Raw genomic sequence first — 18,549 nt, forward strand, 5'->3', positions numbered from 1 at the left:
CGTGACACAGGGACCACTCGGGACAGACCAAGATCCGGAAGACCACGTGTGACCACCCGTAATCAGGATCGCCATATTCGCTTGGCCCATCTCCGTGACCGTCAACTCAGTGCTACAAGGACAGCAAGAGAGACCCACTGTAAATTTCACAGCTGGATATAAATATCTCATATGAAACCAATATTCATAATAAAACTCCCATATAAACCAATACCGAAACATACTTGCGTTTCTCTTGTTGTTCAGTATACATGCACCTTAATAGGTTAAGGTTCCTCCTTATAACCACATAACTATAATTACAGACAAGAATATTTTGCACACTTATTTATGTATCATCATATTGATAATATTTGTCCTGTACATATTGTTTAAATTATAATTGTGTCTTATATATATATATTCAATATTGATAATTTCTTTGCTACTATTTTTTCATTTACTTGCAACTACAGCACACAACAATTTCCTCTGGGATTAATAAAGTATTCTGATTCTGATAACTGGTCAATATAAATAGCCCAGAGGTGTGAATGTGAGCATGAATATTTATTCGCCCTGTAATGAACTGTCAATATGTGGGTGTTCGCTCGATGGTAGGTGTGATAGGCAGCAACTGCGAAGGATCGAGCAGTTAAGTGAATGAATGAATGAATAGTTATTTCTACTGTTATTGTCAAAACTTTTTAAATGTGTATATCATATATTATTGTTAACATCACCATGTGCTTATATGTGTCCGATACTATAGATATTATGTCGATCTGTGGACCTGGTTTCACCTCAGCACCCTTTCCCTAGTCATCATGACCCACTTTTATAGAATTCAAATCAAGAAAATGTATTATTGCAGTTTGAGCTTTTGATAAAAATATGCAAATGGGAATAACTCAAATTAACATAACAGTATAGAGTGCTGTGCAGAAGTTGTAGTCCACCCGTAGCTATGTTGTTTTTACACAGTTGTAATGTTGTAATTTATTTCTTAGTCTCTATTAAAATACAACAAAAAGTAGAGGAAAATACTGTGCACAATATTAAAAACTATAAATTACATGCCATCCACAGAAAGTAGATACAGTAGTAGGTAGTAGTCAGTGTGATCTCTGTTCTCAGGACAAAATGTCACCCAAAACAATAAGAACATTGAACCTGTGTTGAATAAACTTGGTGTAATACACTAGATTAGTTCAGTAAATCTCATAATGTCTGTGCAAAGGAGTTCAAGAAATGTTAAGTACAAAGGAAGTGACAATAAATACTGGATAATTCAGTCTGTTGTATTTCACACAGCCTGAGAAATGCATACGTGTATTATAATAACATAATACATTATAGTCTTGCTAAAACAACAAAACCAAAGTACTGTATGCTTTCATTACTGCCTACAGAACACATTAGTCTGAAATTGCACGACTGTTTCCTTACAAACATAGTAAAGCTCACAAAACTGTCTGTTATCACTTAAGGCGCCTGTTTAAAAGAAGTGTGCATTTCAGTTCTAAGTCACTTTTCAAGTTTTGACATTTAATCCTAACTTGTCAACACTTGGGTTTGAGTACCTTCTTATTATGTATTGTTTGAGTGATTATCATAACACTCTCATGGTCATAATTGTGCTACATCTTTTTTTTTTTTTTTTTTTTTTTTTTTTTAAATTTGCAGGAATTTTTTTTTTTTATTAGTGATAGTTAACAAGACATTGTGGACAGAAAAACACCAACAACACATAAACAAAGGGAAAATCAAACAAGTAAACAAACCAAAAACAACAACAACGACAGAGTAATGACAAACAACAACAATGACAACACATCATATTACAATGAAAAAGATAATAAATGTAAACAGCAGCTAAACAATATAGATTGATTAGGGGCGATAGGGAAAAGGGGAAGAGGGGAAGAGGGGAGTGTGAATGAAAGTGAGAAAGAGAGAGCGGGGAGTAAGGGGGAAAATAAGAATTGTTGTAATAATGATAATGATAATAACAACAACTCGAAAACTCGTGTTAATTGTGCTACATCTCACCTAAAAATGACAATGTAAAGTTATCCTGTCGCCTTTCAGTCAGACTTTTGCTTTTCCATGATAGTGGCCAGCCTACTACATGTTTCTAATGCACGTCTGTCAAAATAAGTCAAATATGTATGTTTTAACCACACACTTGGCAGACCCACACAAATAAGTCTGCAAAAAGTCGGCCATTTGAGAAATTTTGATGTATTTATGACATTGATGCATCAGCCTATGGAAATAATGTCAAATATATTATCTGTTTTGAAGATGGAATAGTTATTTATTTATTTATTTGTTTATTTATTTGGGACAGTACATATTAATGAACATCTACAACAATTGCAGCTGTTAATATACCAGATTGTAGCAGCAGTGCTAATTTCCATCTGTAGTCCCTAGGCAGGTGACAAGAAAGACAGTTGACAAAAGACAAAACATCATAAAAACACATAATGTTGTCCCTGACCCCATGACTTTTCTCAGGGCACGTTATTAGTAATTAGTAAAAAGACTAATAACCAGTATTTCAAACTCACTCACATTTGCAGTTAAAAAAAAAGAAGAAAATCCAAGTGTCAGAATTCATTAGCCAAGTCTAAGTTGAAACTCCTTTAAGTTTATGTGTTTCATCATTTCCTCATTCATTATACTGTATTAAGCATGGAGCTCCTAGCAGTATTTCTTGCAAAGTTTACTGAAAAATTGAAAAGATAAATTAAAAAAACAAATTTGCTCCCTGAGGTTTTATCGAATAAAGAAACTAAAAAGAAATAAAATCAGTTTTTACACATTTGCATCGAAAGTTTTGCCACAATTATTTGATCTGACGTCGGATAAACAGTGTAAATATCATACTTCGCAGTGTGTCGTCACTTAAATTACAGGATCAAATAAATAAAACAAGAGGTTGTGAGAATATCCACATTTTCCCAGGACTGTGTGTTTCACCATTTGTCACACCTTCTGTTTAAATTAGCTTTGTGTTAGTTTTACCAAACAGATATAGCCCTGCTGCTTTTTTTTTTTTTTTAATTCAGAGACTAGCGAATTAATGGTGGAAATCCTCCTGAGTTATGGAATGTTTTCTTCCAGTCTGTGCGGAGATAAGAAGGCCTGCACAGAAAAGGGGATTGGACTGAGCCTCGCACACATTCCTTTAGTTACCTTTGTCACGCGTGATGGACTGTAGGGTTTACAAACCTGGCCTCCAGAACCTCTTTCTCTGACCCTGTTCAGCTGAGCCTCCATATGTGAGTGTATGCGTACTTGTGAGAGAGCGCTCGCTGACACCACGCTTTTCCAGTTCTGCCGCCGTCTGATATTGTGCAGGGATGAAGAGTGTATGAGCGGGACCAGACCTTCGTTGTCGCAAACAGCGCCTGACCTGGTTTTTAGGCGTACATTCAGAGCCGTGGCTTTCTGAGACAAGATCCAAAATGTTTGAGCAGTGGCTTTCCTCAGTCTTAGCGGTCCGATCCTTAAGCTTTCAAGCCAACGCATCGATATTTCATTTACGGATATTGAACGCTTAAGAATAAGTTTGCGGTGACCCCCCTTTTTTTGCTTTAAAAGTCGTCTTTTCTTTTTCACTCCGCTCCTCCTTCTGCCTCTTATCACAGATGGGGAACTATCTTTCAATTGTCCAGTCACTCGTTTAGAAACTTTACAACAGGGGCTTTTCCTCTGAGCAGTTTAAAGGAGGCTATAAATCTGGCCTGTTTAAGTCCAGACTAGTTTAAGCTGCCTTTTACTAAGACCTGATGCACTGCATTCTTCTGCTGCCTAAACAGGCTTTTTAAACATTTACCCCAAATGTATTTACTGGTTGACTGATACACTCTGTACATGGCAGTAGACAGGGAACGGGGGGTATTTGTCTCTCTTTATGGGCCTGGGACTCTAAATGCCTGCCACATGGGTAAGAAAATGAGAGGGAAGCAAAAGTAATACCTCTGCAGAGTCCATGGTGATTATAGATGGGGGGATAAAAAAAACAAAAAACAAAACTCAAAATAGCTGTGTAAAAATGAACTGTAGTGAAATAAGGGTAAAAATGGCAAATGCATGAAACGAAGGCTACAACGAATAAAACAGCACCAACCAAAAGTAAAAAAGATTGCAGTTAATATTATAGACGAACAAATCCCAATGTGCCTGGAGATCTGTATTCTTGGTCTTATTCCATAAATTTTAGCACTTAGAACTATGGTTATTATCATTAACAAAAAATAACAAAATGACGAAAACTAGAATTGAAAAAAACATTTTCGTTAACTGAAATAAATAAAAACTAACGATAACTAACTGAAACTGTATTGCGTGCTTACAAAACTAAAACTTATAAAAATTATGGATAAAATTTCTTTGTTTTCTTCTTTGTCAATGTCGGATTGATACGAAAGCGATTTATTTCGTTCTAGGAATTTTAGCTAGCGGCACCATACGGTACTTCACGGTCCGTCACTTGTCGTTTAGAGTCGTCTTCTCGTCCCAACTCTACCTGGCAACGTGGAGACTAAAATTGGGAAAGAAAGTAGAGTCCTGTATGGGATTTATTTGAGTACGACAGCGAAGAAGAGAAAAAATATGACAAAACTAAAATTAATACTAAAACTAAACTAAAACGAAGCATTTAGAAAACAATGAAAACTAATAAAAACTAGCAAACCTGCTCTAAAAACGAATTAAAACTAACTGAATTAGATTAAAAAAAAAAAAGTCAGAACTAAATAAAACTAAACTATAATTAAAAATCCAAAACTATTATAACCTTGCTTAGAACTCATGAAAGTACGCTGGTGAACCTCTGTCTAATACATGCGAAGCGTCTTATAGCTAGACACTGGAAAAGTGTTGATTGTCCATCGTTGAATTCATGGATTGCGGAACTCTCATCCTGCATATAGCTATTGAAAGACTCACGTACACAATTAAACAGAAAACTCATATCTTCCACAAAATATGGAATTCATTTCTAAAATTTTTAGAATCAAGGCCTGATATCTCATCATCATAACTTGTAAAGTGAGACGATACCTTTTTTTTTTTTTTTTGGGATGTTTGATTATGTATCAGATATACAAAAATAGATGTTGAGAAGTATTTAAGTCACTATTAGTTATATCGTCTGTCAGTTATTATTTCGTTATTTACTGTCACTGCTGTTTCAAAAATTCAGAGGTGGTCTTGGGGGGGGGGGGGGGGTTATGTTCAAGGGAGACCCACACAATATTACCAGTTCATGTCAGAAAAGTTATGTAATGTGTTAAAACTTTAATAAAGATATGTGTTAAAAAGAAAAAAAAAAAAAGATTGCTGTTAAAATGTTCATATTTCATGGTTTACACGAATAAAATGGCTTTTTTAATCTAAAAATAAATTGAGACTTTCCTCATAATGCCTGAAAAGCTAAATTAAAACTGAAATAAAAAAAAAATAAAGTAAAATAAAAGCAAATAAAAACCCTGCTACATTTAATAAAAATACAAAGAATAAAAACATCTACCCCTTCTATCAGTATAAATTATTGCTATTATAAAAAGAGTGACTGAGCACGTCTTTGCCTGTGATATCTGAATGCACATTCATTAAAATGCAGCTTCGGAGCTGTTCGGCAGTCAGGGTTTTATTACTTTTTGTCAGGGTCATCACTGTTGCCGCGTACAATACCGAGCTCAGTGGATTTGATATATTCGGGAGGAGCGGAGGCCATTTTTTTTTTTTTTTTTCCCTTCTATTTCCTAAACTCTCTCGCGCTCACTTTATTCCATTTCCCTCCCTTGATTGCCGGGAGCACTCAGAGGGTGTTCTCACCACACTCGTCTAATATGATATGCATCTTCGTGTTTGTGTATCTGATTATCGATTTACGACCCCGTTCTTCTTTTTCCCACTGAGAACGTGAACTCCCGCTGCATTAGTCATCTTTACGACATGTTTTTACGGCACCGCTTACCAGGGGAGGGTCCGGCGTTTGAGGTAAATGTATATTTTACGCGGTGATAGAGTGCATTTGCATCAGAGGATCGGCTTTGAAAACAGCTTACTGCTAAGAAAGAGAGCACTCAGAGGGAGAGCAGAGGTCAGTCTGCTGTCACTTACCCTCAGCTGTCACATGTAAAAGTAGAAGTAGAAGAGCGCTCGCTTGTCAACCCGGGCGCACTCAACGCAAATCTACCAAAGAGTTCCCGTTCACCGTGCTTCTTTAAAAAAAAAACAGCAAAAAAAACACAGCGTATCAGACGTACATCTTTTTGTTTTCCCCTCATCCCTCTCTTTCGCCCTCTTGTAAACCCTGACAACAGCACATTACCCGTCAGCATGCATTATACTGCACTTAGATCTACAGGGCAGCATCTTTTGAAGTTAAAATGGGGGAAAATATCATAAGTATAGGCCTCGCTCCAGATAGCTGTGGCTCGGCTCCCAGATGCTTCTCAAAGATTAGAATCATCAGTGAGTCGAGATCTGCTCTATCATATGGTTCCCTTACAGACGTGCCAGCAGGTTTAAAGGAGGGGCGGTACAGTACACCGGATCAGGACTGGATGTGGTAAAAGAAAAAAGAAGGGAAAAAAAAAAAAACCTCTGCCAGTCTTATTTTTTAAGCACTATTACAGCCCACAGATGCCCCAATACTCTGTCATAGCATTTCAAGCTCATGCTGCCTGGCAACAAAATACCATTAAGCTGAGTTTTGCCCGGTAACAACAAACAAAGAAACAGCTGAATCACTTGTTTTAGTCCGTCAGTCTGTTGTTACACACAGATTTTCCTCTTCGCCAGCAGGCTAGACCGCCGTGACTAACGCCAGCACCGAGCTGCAAATACCGAGCAGGTGTGCTGATGTCATCACGTCGAAGGGTGCGCGGTCTTAGTCTCAAAAGAGAGAAAGTGTAGCTGTGAACTCTGGGAACTCACTGGGGGAAAAAAAAAAAGGAGGTTTGTTTTACAGCAGCCTGTTGTTTTTTATGCCTGAAAAGACTTACAGTAACTTGCTGTTGGCTAACGCACCAGAGGAGAGTTAATGGATGCTATGATGTATAAATGCCCTGTCGACTGATTTTCTGTCAACAAGATTTTCTGTCCACCAGCAATAAGTTGTTTTAAAAATGACTGTAGCCGTACGTCATGTTGATGTCTCAAACCAGGAAGGAGGACATTATAGCACAGTAGTAGAACCACATAAAGTCTGCACGGGTTTGGATTAGACTGACAATTAAAAGTTCTAGGGGCAACATTTAGAAAATTGCTCTTATTTTTTAATATAATGTCTGTTAAATGTATTGAAATGTAGCTAATATTGTACAGTATAGTCATAGCTAAAAGGTTTGGGAATGACAAATTATTTATTTGCTTTAACCCTTTATAGGACAGTCATAGAAATACTCTGAAATTCTAAATTCCAACCTTAGTGTGTTATTGGAGGACATTAGGGATGTTCCGATCTGGCATTTTTTAGAAGATTGGATCGGATTTAGTCATGAGATCGGGCCAATCCGGGCCCAGTTTGGGAAGGGGGTGGGGGGGGCAAACATCCTGCCCTTTCAAATTAAAGTTTCCGGAGGTAGTGAAAAGCTGCACAACAGCAGGAGGCTTAGAGGAACTAGTAAAGCGTCTGTAAGTTTCACTTTCACTCTGTCTCGTACTCATTCTGAGGTCCGGTTGTGATGCACAAGTCTGGGTTTTTTCAACCCATGGGGCGTTTGTGGAATTATTTGACCCGCCCTACAAATAAACTGACATTCTTTTCACCTGCCCCAACCCAATCCGTGAGTAACCCACTTCACATCACTAACGCACGGCACTGAACGCACCCCCATATAATACGTGGACGGACCTGTCCATAGACATACTACAGCAGTGGAAAATATGAGGTTCTAATTTGTCCCACAGTATGAATTTGGAAAGAGCAAAATTATACTAAAGTTATTAAGAGTCAAAGGTGCCATAGTTGTTTTAGTTCAGGTTCCATGTTCAGCCCAATTGTGATCTCAAGTAAAACAAGAAAAGCACTCAGAGCGCAGACCTCCACCAAGACAGATCTGTCCGTCCACCCCCAATCACCACCAAAATTTAATCATTTCTTCCATGTGCCAGTATCAACATTTCCTGAAAATTTCATGAAAATCCGGCCATAACTTTTTGAGTTATCTTGCTAAAAAACAAACACTCAAACACACAAAGCAAAGTGATCACAATACCTCCTGGTGCAGGTAATAATAGCATAATAACCTATAAAAAATAATGACTCCAAATTGAAATCAAAATTTCATTGTAAAAAGTTCATATCGGATCGGTATTGGATCGGTATCAGCAAAACTTATCCCCCAAAAAGTCGGATCCTAAGCAAAAAAATCCAGATTGGGACATCACTAGAGGACATAAGACGAATTTTGTACCTCTGCCAAGGAGGTTATGTTTCTGCTGGCGCGGGTTTGTCTGTTTGTTTGTCTGTCTGTCCATGTGCAAGATAACTCAAAAAGTTATGGACAGATTTGGATGAAAATTTCACGAAATGTTGATACTGGCCAAGGAACAAATGATTAAATTTTGGTGGTGATCGGGGGGGGCAGTCACTGATCTGCCTTGGCAGAGGTCTGCGCTCTCCGAGTGCTTTTCTAGTTATTTTTGTGAAAATTTTCAAAATGTTTAGTTGCCATGTAGAAAATCAAGGTCAATGAAGTTACCATATTTGGTTCCTTACCCATAAGTGGGATTTTCAAGAAGTATATAAAAAAATACCAGCAAAATACATGTAAGGTGACAGTTTTTTTTGGTTTATTTTTTATTATTGTTTATTTTTAAGGCTTTGCATGGACTGGTGTCTGCATATATCTCAGAACTCATTGTACCTTACATCCCCGTGCGATCGCTGAGGTCTGAGAACGAGGTCCAGGTCGTTGTCCCAAAGACGAGGCTTAAAATTTGGGGAGACCAGGCCTTTTCAGTTGTTGGACCCAAACTTTGGAATGCTCTCCTGCCTCACATTAAAACAGCGCCCTCTGTTCATGCTTTTAAGTCTAAAAAACGCACTTTTACTCACTGGCTTTTAACCCGACATGAGAATTGTGTGGTTTTTTATTCTATATGTATTATATTGTTGATTTTATGCTTATGAACATGTTTTTATGGGTTTTTTTGTATATATGCAAATAGTGCTAATTTGTACTCTATGTAGCACTTTGGAGACTTTGTGTTGGTAACGTGCTATACAAATAAAAGGGGATTGGATTGGATTGGAAAAGAACATCACTTCTAGAACATTAGACCAACATAAGTGCTGATCCAGACCCCTGTCCACATCCACATTATCCCTCTGAACATCATTCCTTACATTAGTACCATTCCGTCATGGTACCTAACAAAGCAGGTACACTCACGGTTCATGCAGAGGTGGACCTTACAGACCCTGTAGACCACCCTGGACCTGAGATTGTTGCCTCACTCTCCTCACCTGTCACTGTCTTGTAGTGCATGCGGAAAGGACCAAAACTAGTCACTTGCCGATAAAGGGTTAAATGTGATTTATTTTAAGTCTTTGAAACCTACAGAATGCTTCTAATTGTTTTCCAGTATACCTCAGAAACACATATTAGAAAGAAATTTAGCAAAAACAAACCTTGTTGTCCCCAAAACTCTTGGCCGTGACTGTACACTGTTGGAGGAGCATAAAAGTGGAAGGTTTACTGGAAGTTTCATTTTGTCTCCTCACCTACAATCATGTATAAACCAGTTTACAGGGGCTGTTGTACCCATCAAAGTGTAAAAGTGCTCATTTCTGAAGTTACATCACAATCCAATCATATGAAATTATTACACATTGCATCTTTAAATAATTACGCCAGCGATCGTCTTTTTCTCATCTTATTCCATTTATCAGACCCTGTGATGAGTTTGACAACCATCATGTTTCAGATGTTAAAAAAAACAAAAGCCTGGAACACAAATACACAATGATTTTTATTTTTATTTTTTTTCTTTTCTTTTGTTTTGATTTTTGCTCATGCAGTCCCATCTACAAGTGTCATAGTTGGTGTGTGTGTGTGTGTGTGTGTGTGTGTGTGTGTGTTTATTTCTGTGTGATCTTTTTTGCAACTCATACATTCAGTGTTGTTGCAACCAGCAATTAGGAAATGATTCAGCGTTTTGATTGGGAGCCATCTTGTGCGCTCCGTGTTTGCTCAGCGAGTGGAGCTGCACTAAATTAGCATTAATGAATGTTATGGCCTCCCATCAGTTTGACAGGTCTATTCTTTAGATCCGTTTTAATTGTAATTAAGGCCTGATTAACGAGCTGGGGGATGTTTCATTCTCTTTTCAAGAATATAGTATAATATGTTATGAAAGCAATCAGGGGTTTGTCATTTTAGCTGCTAATGAGGCTCAGCCTTATGTCATAACAAAGTTAGCGACTCTCTGCTAGAAAGAGGAATTTGGCAGCACAGTTAAAGCTGCTCCTCTGTCTCTTCTTCTTCTTCTGTCTCCTGTGCAGTCATGTCAAAATGTAGGCCAGCGACAGGTGTCAGTCTGAAAAGAAAAAAAGATTATTGTCAGTGTGAGACATAAAACAGCAATAATAATTATGATTTGATATAAGATTTAAAGTTTTTAACCCTTAGGGGTCCACGGTCTTGGCCCTGTGACTGAATCACATGACATATTCAACACATCGTAGCGTCAGAAGTCGGTCACGTAGACCACTGGGGATAATTGCATTCAAAAGTGCGGACTTAAAACACTCTCCCGCTTTTTATTTGATGTTGTTAGAGCAAATACAACCAGAGATATGACGTTTTGAGTCTGGAGGAAACAAACATGAGTAAAAGTATTAAAATGAGGTGGGGGATGTTATATTTCTTATCCTATCATCATCATTTTTTGTCCTTTTTCAAAACGGAAAAAACTGGCCAAATCTGCGGATTCTAATCCACAGACTGCATTAGCATTGTAGGTAAGGGTGAGAATGACCCCCACCTGAACCAGATGCAGAAACCGAGAGGACTGGGGAAGTGAGAAAACACCTTTGTAAAGATCTGCTTTTATGTCAAATATTTGAGTATAGTTTTAATTTATTAAGTTTAGTTTTATTTACCTAATATGTGGAACCAATATTCACTTTTAAAGTCTTTGAAAAGGTTTGTTAACCATCTTTGTGTTATTTATGCAATAAATTATATACATTTTTCAAATCGGATTTTATATTTTTTGTGTGTTTTTTGGCCTTTCATGTTGATATAGTAGGTTAAAGTGAAAAAATGATAGGCAGATGAAATAGAAGAAGTTGTGCTGAAAAAAAGATACCAAACATGGGTATAGTAAACATTTAAAGGCAAAATCAAAAGTACTCAAAAACGGCCAAAATGGGCTCAGACCCTTAAGGGTTAATTAAGTCAAAAAGGCTTAGTTATGAAGGAATGAAGGAACAGAGAATATCCAGTATGTTTTTGTCCATTATTAGAATAGAATAGAATAGAATAGAATAGAATAGAATAGAATAGAATAGAATAGAATAGAATTTATTATCCATTGCTTATTGACAATGTACACACAGTTTCTTAGTAATTCTCCTCAAATCAGGAAATAAAATCCACTTCTCTCCATTTGAAAACGTAGTCTGACTTTTAAGAAAATAAAGGAATGTGCTGATTTTATTTTTTATTAATCTGAAGGAAGTGTTACATCATATCATGCTAGTGATATGAATTACTCTTTTCAGACAGCGTCTTGAACTGTTAATTACTGCCGCACATTTCCCTATGAATCACTGATCACAGTACTGACATTTTAGGTGGGTTTTTTTTCCCCACTTTTTTTCAGTGTTTCCGACCTCAGCGGTGGTTAAGATGTCAAAATACTACTTCAAATCTAAAAGCTTTTTCTATGAGATTCTTCTTTAGAGGCAAGGCTGAAGTTTGACTTATTTTCTGGCATTTGTGCTCAGAATTTTCTCTCAGCCTCTGATCACAAATAACATGAAAATGAAAATAAGACCGGCCTTTGACCCTGTGCTTTTGATTTCATTTTCTTTTTCCAGTATTGGTGATATCTTGAACGGGTCTGTTAAGTCTCTGTGTGTTGGCGTCAAGCATCAGACCAAGCTCACTGTTCCTTCCTTGGCAAACAAAGTGAAAACTAACAGGCTGTTGTTGCCTTTTAGTCTTATTGGATTCACTTGTGCTGTGCAGTTTCCATCATCTTGCGACCTGAGAGGCATTCATGATCCGTTCGCTCACGGGCTCTTATTTCCTCCTCTGATTCTTGCTGGTTTTATCCTGACTTTTTGTCTTTTCTTTCCATCTGTATATGTATTTACTCCATTTGTGTACTTGACAAATTCATACTGATACCTACCACTTAAAGGAATTGTGTTCGGCGAAAAGGAAAGGAAAAAAAAAAAAATCAGACAGAATGACATCCAAAACAGATCATAACCTGAGCAAATGCCAGGGAACTCTTACCACGCAGGGTGTTCCTTCCAGAAAACACACAAACCAAAGGGCTCTCGGGCAATGAGCTCGGGGAAAACTGTGAAGCACTTTGTCACTGCTTTGGCAACAACAGATGACTGTGTGCTCAACATGTGTGTGAGTGTTTATACATCATTTCCCCTGGAAAGTGTCATGCTCGCGGGTGGGCGGGGGTGGGTTCTGGGTGGGTTGCGGTTAACCCTTAAAGGTCTCCAGGGTTATTCTGCCTCTGCTCTTTGTCACATTCTTTGGCTGTCTTGCTCTTGGCTCTCTGTGACGCTCTGACACGGTGTAAGACTGGCAAAGAGAGCTGGAGTGGCTATTAGCCGCTTGTCTTTCTCGTCCTCTGAGAACACGAAGGCCTCATTAGCCCGGTGAGCTCAGCTGTCCACTGGTGCTAAACCCACTGCCACAATTCAACTCAGTGTGTGGATGTCTAAGAGCAGTACGTTTTTAAAAACAAACTGACATTTATATAAGCGTTATACATTTTGACAGTTAATTCATTTGTAAGTGCACTAACGGCCCAGTCGTTTTTTTCTAAATATCTTAATAAGGCATCATGGGGTGATACAGAGCTGGCAGATTAGCAAATTAGTCTGTTTAAAGAAAGTCACTTAAAAATCCATGTTTATTAGATGTAAAGCATGTAAAGACTCCACTTCAAGTTCTTCATGAATTTATGATTAAAACTGCCCAATTGACTGATTCTTAGAGTAAAAATTATATGTTACTGTGCTTTACTTTTTATACAGGGTGACACAAAAAAACGGGAACTTTTTAACAATCCAATAAAACCAAGAGTAATGGAAGAAAAATATTTTATTCATAGTAATTGAAACCTTAAAACGTGCCATTTAAGAAACAATGATGGAATTTTCATTTTTTTTAAAATTACTTCCTGTAGATGGCGTCCTCCTGTACGAATGCATTCTTGAAATCAGCTGTTGAGATTCCTCATTGACCGCTGCAACATCTCAGCTGGGATACTGTGAATTTCATCCTGAATTCTCTGTTTTAACTCATCCAGAGTTCTTGGTCGAGTCGTGTACACTTTACTCTTGAGATAGCCCTACAAGAAAAATCACAAACGGACAAATCTGGTGATCTAGGGGGCCAGGGAATGTTAGCGAATCTTGAGATCACACGGTTACCGAACAATTCTCGCACAGCCTCCAATGGTTACTAAAATGGGGGTGTGTTTACTTGCTCAAGGTCACTGTCTCGCAGTGCTGCCACATGCTCATGTCTGCCAATACACGCTTCAAAAATTCCCGTTTTTTTGGGTCACCCTGTATTTTATGCATTTACTACACATTGCGTTTCTCTAATCCAGTGGTTCCCAACCTTTTTTGACTTATAACCTCATTTTAACGTCACAAATTTTTGGCAATCCCAGATATTCAAAACAGAGACTTTTTTTTTTTGGCTAAAATTAATTTGTTTTTGATCATGTAATATTTTGCTATACTATGTTGCAAATGAACATTCATTTTAGACAATATTTAGTCTTTTTTAATGTATATTATTATGGACGGAGGCAGAAAAGCCAGGTGTAGATTACTGCACAAAGTGAGAATTTCATTTTCCTTGGTCAGGATATGTACAGTCAGTCCAGCTTGGATTTACAAGGCTGAAAATTAATACTGAACAAACAAGAACTCAAACTATGAATTATGAAAGAGCTGCAGCATCTGAAACCGACCACAATGAATATTTGACAGATAAACAGTACCACAGTGCTTCAGTTTCAGCTTCACAGTTTGTCATGTCTTTTATGTATTGGGATTGTCTCACTCAATTCACCATATATTTTTTATTAGTACTTTTTTTTTTTATCAATTACTAGAAATTTCAGGCGACCCCATTTGAATTCCAGGTGATCTGATGTGGGGTCCCGACCCCAAGGCTGAAAAACACTGCACTATTAGCTTTAGTTATTTTCCATATCCTCCTGAAACCCAGGAAAGTGAAAATTTTAGCTTTTTTACTTTAAACAATTGTCTTGATTGGAAACTGCATAATACAACAGTTTTTTCAGATGCATTTTTTCCATTGTTTTTATTTATTTATTTATTTATTAATGGAATGTCCTTTGCAATGGACAGCATTTTTTATGTAAAACTATCAAACTTTTTTCCCCTATAGAGGACAAAAATGCATTGCTGGGTCTCGGGAGGATGTTGCAATTTTCACCCCTTTACCTTTTAGTGAACATCACTCACCTCTAAGTGTATTTGTGATAGGTTGAAGGATTGGCTGTTCTTTTATGAGTTAAACCTAAAATTCTCCTACTTCTTTAGTTAAATATGATTATTAATGCATTGTAACAATTGAAAACAGGGTTTATGAGCTCATGAAAAGTGACTGTGATGTGACAAACAGATGATGAATTTATATGTTACAATGCATTATTTTAAGTTAAACTACCAACAATATATAAATACAGTAGTGCAAATGAGTTTAAGGTTAAAGATCTACAGCAGGAAAATATCATATACACATTAGTGCTGCAGTAAAATGAATCAAAAATGTAATAGGAAAACACTGACATTTATTTATGTGTATTGCACCGTTAGTACTTTTGTATTTTCCTTTATTTCTACAGCTGGGAATGATCTGAATACTTTTTCATCCTGAAGTAAATTGTAAATATCAGGATTTGATGAGGTTCTCAGATGAAGATTTTATTTATTTATTTCGAACATGCAAAGAAACAAAATAAGACAAAACAAAGCAAAATAAGACAAAAACAAAATAACATTTAAATGAACAGAATCTATCTTCAAGTACGTGCAAGTCTGAATTTTGCATGGTCGAAAAGGAGTAGGAAGAAGTTTCAACTTATTTAATCCCACCCCCCAAGTGCTTTTACACCTTTATCACTAACTTAATACAACAATCAAACAATGCATTTTTCCTAATTTTAGCATTCAACCACAACTAATACATAATGCCGGAAAATAACCGCAACACCCAATGCCATCATGTTAATAATTACATTGAAGCCATAATATAAAATATTTCTCACTGTGTGAAATGATATTCAGATTTTATTCAGTAGCGAATTTCATTTGTTCACCTTCAGTAACATCACATCACTTGTGGCTATTTGGTTATAATCACTTGAACGTGAATAAAACTTCAATACATCATATCGTTTTTTTTCAACCTGAGTCTTTTCTGCAGTGGGATTAAAACAGCAACTCCCATGATCCCACTCTTCTACACGACATCCTCCACTAGTACATGTTTTATTATTGCTTTGACTGAGAGATCCCCACAGGGACAGAAACGATACTGTGGGTTAAACGCCGTGTATCTTTGTGTTCGCAGGTGAACGAGGAGACAGTGGAAAGGCTGGTGGTCCAGTATCCTCACATCGTGTTCAGCACCGTGATGCAGGACTGCAAGAGAACCCTGGAGAGAGCTTACCAAATGGGCTGGATCCCCAACACGTCCAACACGTCGTAGCTACTGCTGGATCGCTAACACACGTTTAGGCATTTACGTACACACACACACAAACACATAGCGACACAGAGGCTCTTTTTTTTTTTTTTTTTTTTTTCTTTGTGTACATACACAACGTTTGTAGCTCGGTCCTGTTTGCTTCTCGGTCACAGATTGAAACTGCATGTGAACATGTAGCTACACACACACTCTCAGAATTCATCAGCTCTTTAACTTGAAGCAAATCTCCCGTTTTCATCATATAGGTCAAATATAAGCATCAGTATTTTATAATTTAAGGAGACGTCTTACAAACTAGTCACACCTTACTGTATTGATTTCATCTTCAGGTAACAGTCACATTCTTCGACCAGGGATATGCAGTTGTTTTAGTGCAAAACCAACATGTGTTCTTATCTGTTCTCTATTATTTGTGAACGTCCTCCATTTAGTCTTGATGCACGAGGAGAAAACCAGACACTTCCATCTAAAGAAATGCATCAAAGTGCGAAGAATTCAAAGCTGTGACGCCTCGTGTGGACCTCCAAACCTCTGAACCCCATATCCGCCAACCAAGGCGTCATCTGTTACATGTGAGATCGCACCAGACCTTTCGGAAACTTTACCCGTCAAGAAGCAGCGTCGGACTACTTCAGCGGTAGAGATGATCTCACTTTGACATTTAGAGAAATGGGAAACTCCTCTCCTCTCCTTTCCTCTGCTCTCCTTGATGTTAAATACAGTATTAAAGGCATTTGTGGACTCATACACGTTGAGATCGTGGGCTTGGCTCCCATTTGAAGGACGGAAGTCTTTGCTGTGGCGTCGAGAAGAAGGACGTAGGCGAGAATCAGTCTAAAGCTTCGGCATTTGCATGACAGTAAAAGAACAGCGGTGATTTTCATTTTTAAGGTGGATGTTTACATTAAGATGCTCACCTCATTTCACATGTGGAGATGTTACCTTCATACCATCTGAAGTAGGATACAACATCTGTACACGTTGGGATGACGCTTCTTTTTTTGACATTGTGCATAGTTATAGGGTTAACTGAGCATCACCTCATGTCAGAATGAAAGGAAACAGCGCTTGAAATACAAGTTGCCTTTACCCAAATCCTCTGGATCACATGATGAGAATAGTAACCACCGTGATGACAGGTAAGAGGAGACGATGCCTTAAGCGGTTAGTAGGTAACGCCATCGAAGTGGCAACTTGAAAATCAACACAGAATTTACTAAAGAAATGTTTATCTGCTACTAGTTTATCAAATACATTTTTCTCTTTATTTGATCTGATATATACATCTATCTATATATATAAATACTGTGTGATTTACTTAGCCTAATATTGATTTTGAGCGTATACATGTAACAATAGCTATGTAGCAAAGCAATGAGGGATTTATCTTTCAAAGTGGTCTAAGTTGTAAAGAAAACATTGCGGAGGCATACTGTATAACCAGGGCCAGTAGAAGTTGATAGATCGGTCATTTTTCATCTATTCTATAGAAACTCAGTAGTGTACAGTTGAAAATGCAAATAACCAGGGTATTTTTCTATGGTGTGAACCAGCTCTTGGCTCAGCCTCCACACAAACTGTCACTCAGATATTGAACAATAGCTTGCTGAGCTTAGGATTTGAGTAGAACTGTAAACTTTCTACACTATATAGAGATTTCAGACAATTAAAAACACGTTCATTTTACTCTTGTCAAGATTTGTAGACTTAACCGGCGGAGAGTTTCTCCCTCGGCCTGTTTTTTTTGTTCTGTTTCTGTTCTTTTGTAATCCCCATATGCACTTTCTTCTCTGCTAGATGTTGACACACTTGATTCCTGATTTGTTAAGGCAACCGTAAATGACTGGATTTACATAAAGATGAATAAAACACTACTACTTCAAGCTTTTTTTTTTTCTTTTCCTTTTGTATGGGTGTAGTTGAAGAAAAAGAGGAATATTCACTTTGACAGAGAAGTACTCGTCTGCTCGTTTTACATCATCTCTGAACTGCTTAAACATTTTTCCTGAAACTTTTGCAAGATTTTTCATTAAATCCATTGCCTTTGAACAGTTAAGACTGCGATGAATACAACAGAAGATACAAGGAAATAAAACTTTCAAGCAGGCTACATTTGTATTCTCAGGTAAAAAGCAGGTTACAGACACGTTTTCCTTCATAACCAAAGACCTTCCAATGAACACATACAGTGTTGTGCAAGTTACTTCCAAATACGGGTGTGTGATATTAGATCGTAAAGGATTAGAACATGTCGACGATCCGACAAAGCAGAGAGATCGTGGAATCATCTACAGTGTTTCCGCTTTCCGCCACAAAAAAAAAATCAATAATAGGCCTGCACATTAGGCTATGTGTATTAAAGTCTTGAATTTATACTTTTAAGGTTTTACAACATGAAACAGTGGTCACTGCCAGGATAACTGTCCATTTACGCATGTGTGACTGTAACTCTACTTGGACAGACTGCCCGAAATGTGCTGCCAGACACCGAACAGAAACCGACCAGCACTGCAAAAATCAAACTCTTACCAAGTGTATTTTTCTCATTTCTTGTCAAAATGTCTCATCACACTTAAAATAAGACATA

The 18,549-nt window shown here is 37.5% G+C and overlaps 1 protein-coding gene across 1 annotated transcript in view; it reads left to right on the top strand.

Moving 5' to 3' along the window:
- Nucleotides 1-17,845, top strand: part of fbxl17 (F-box and leucine-rich repeat protein 17) — a 342,006-nt gene extending 324,161 nt beyond the window's left edge. The window contains exon 11 of the mRNA XM_030143655.1: nt 15,825-17,845. Within this exon, the coding sequence (XP_029999515.1) occupies nt 15,825-15,962 (138 nt within the window). The 3' untranslated portion in view covers nt 15,963-17,845. The remainder of the gene's footprint in view (nt 1-15,824) is intronic.
- Nucleotides 17,846-18,549: the final 704 nt, after the last annotated feature.

This window comes from Sphaeramia orbicularis, chromosome 9, assembly GCF_902148855.1.
Source record: "Sphaeramia orbicularis chromosome 9, fSphaOr1.1, whole genome shotgun sequence".
NCBI lineage: Eukaryota > Metazoa > Chordata > Actinopteri > Kurtiformes > Apogonidae > Sphaeramia > Sphaeramia orbicularis.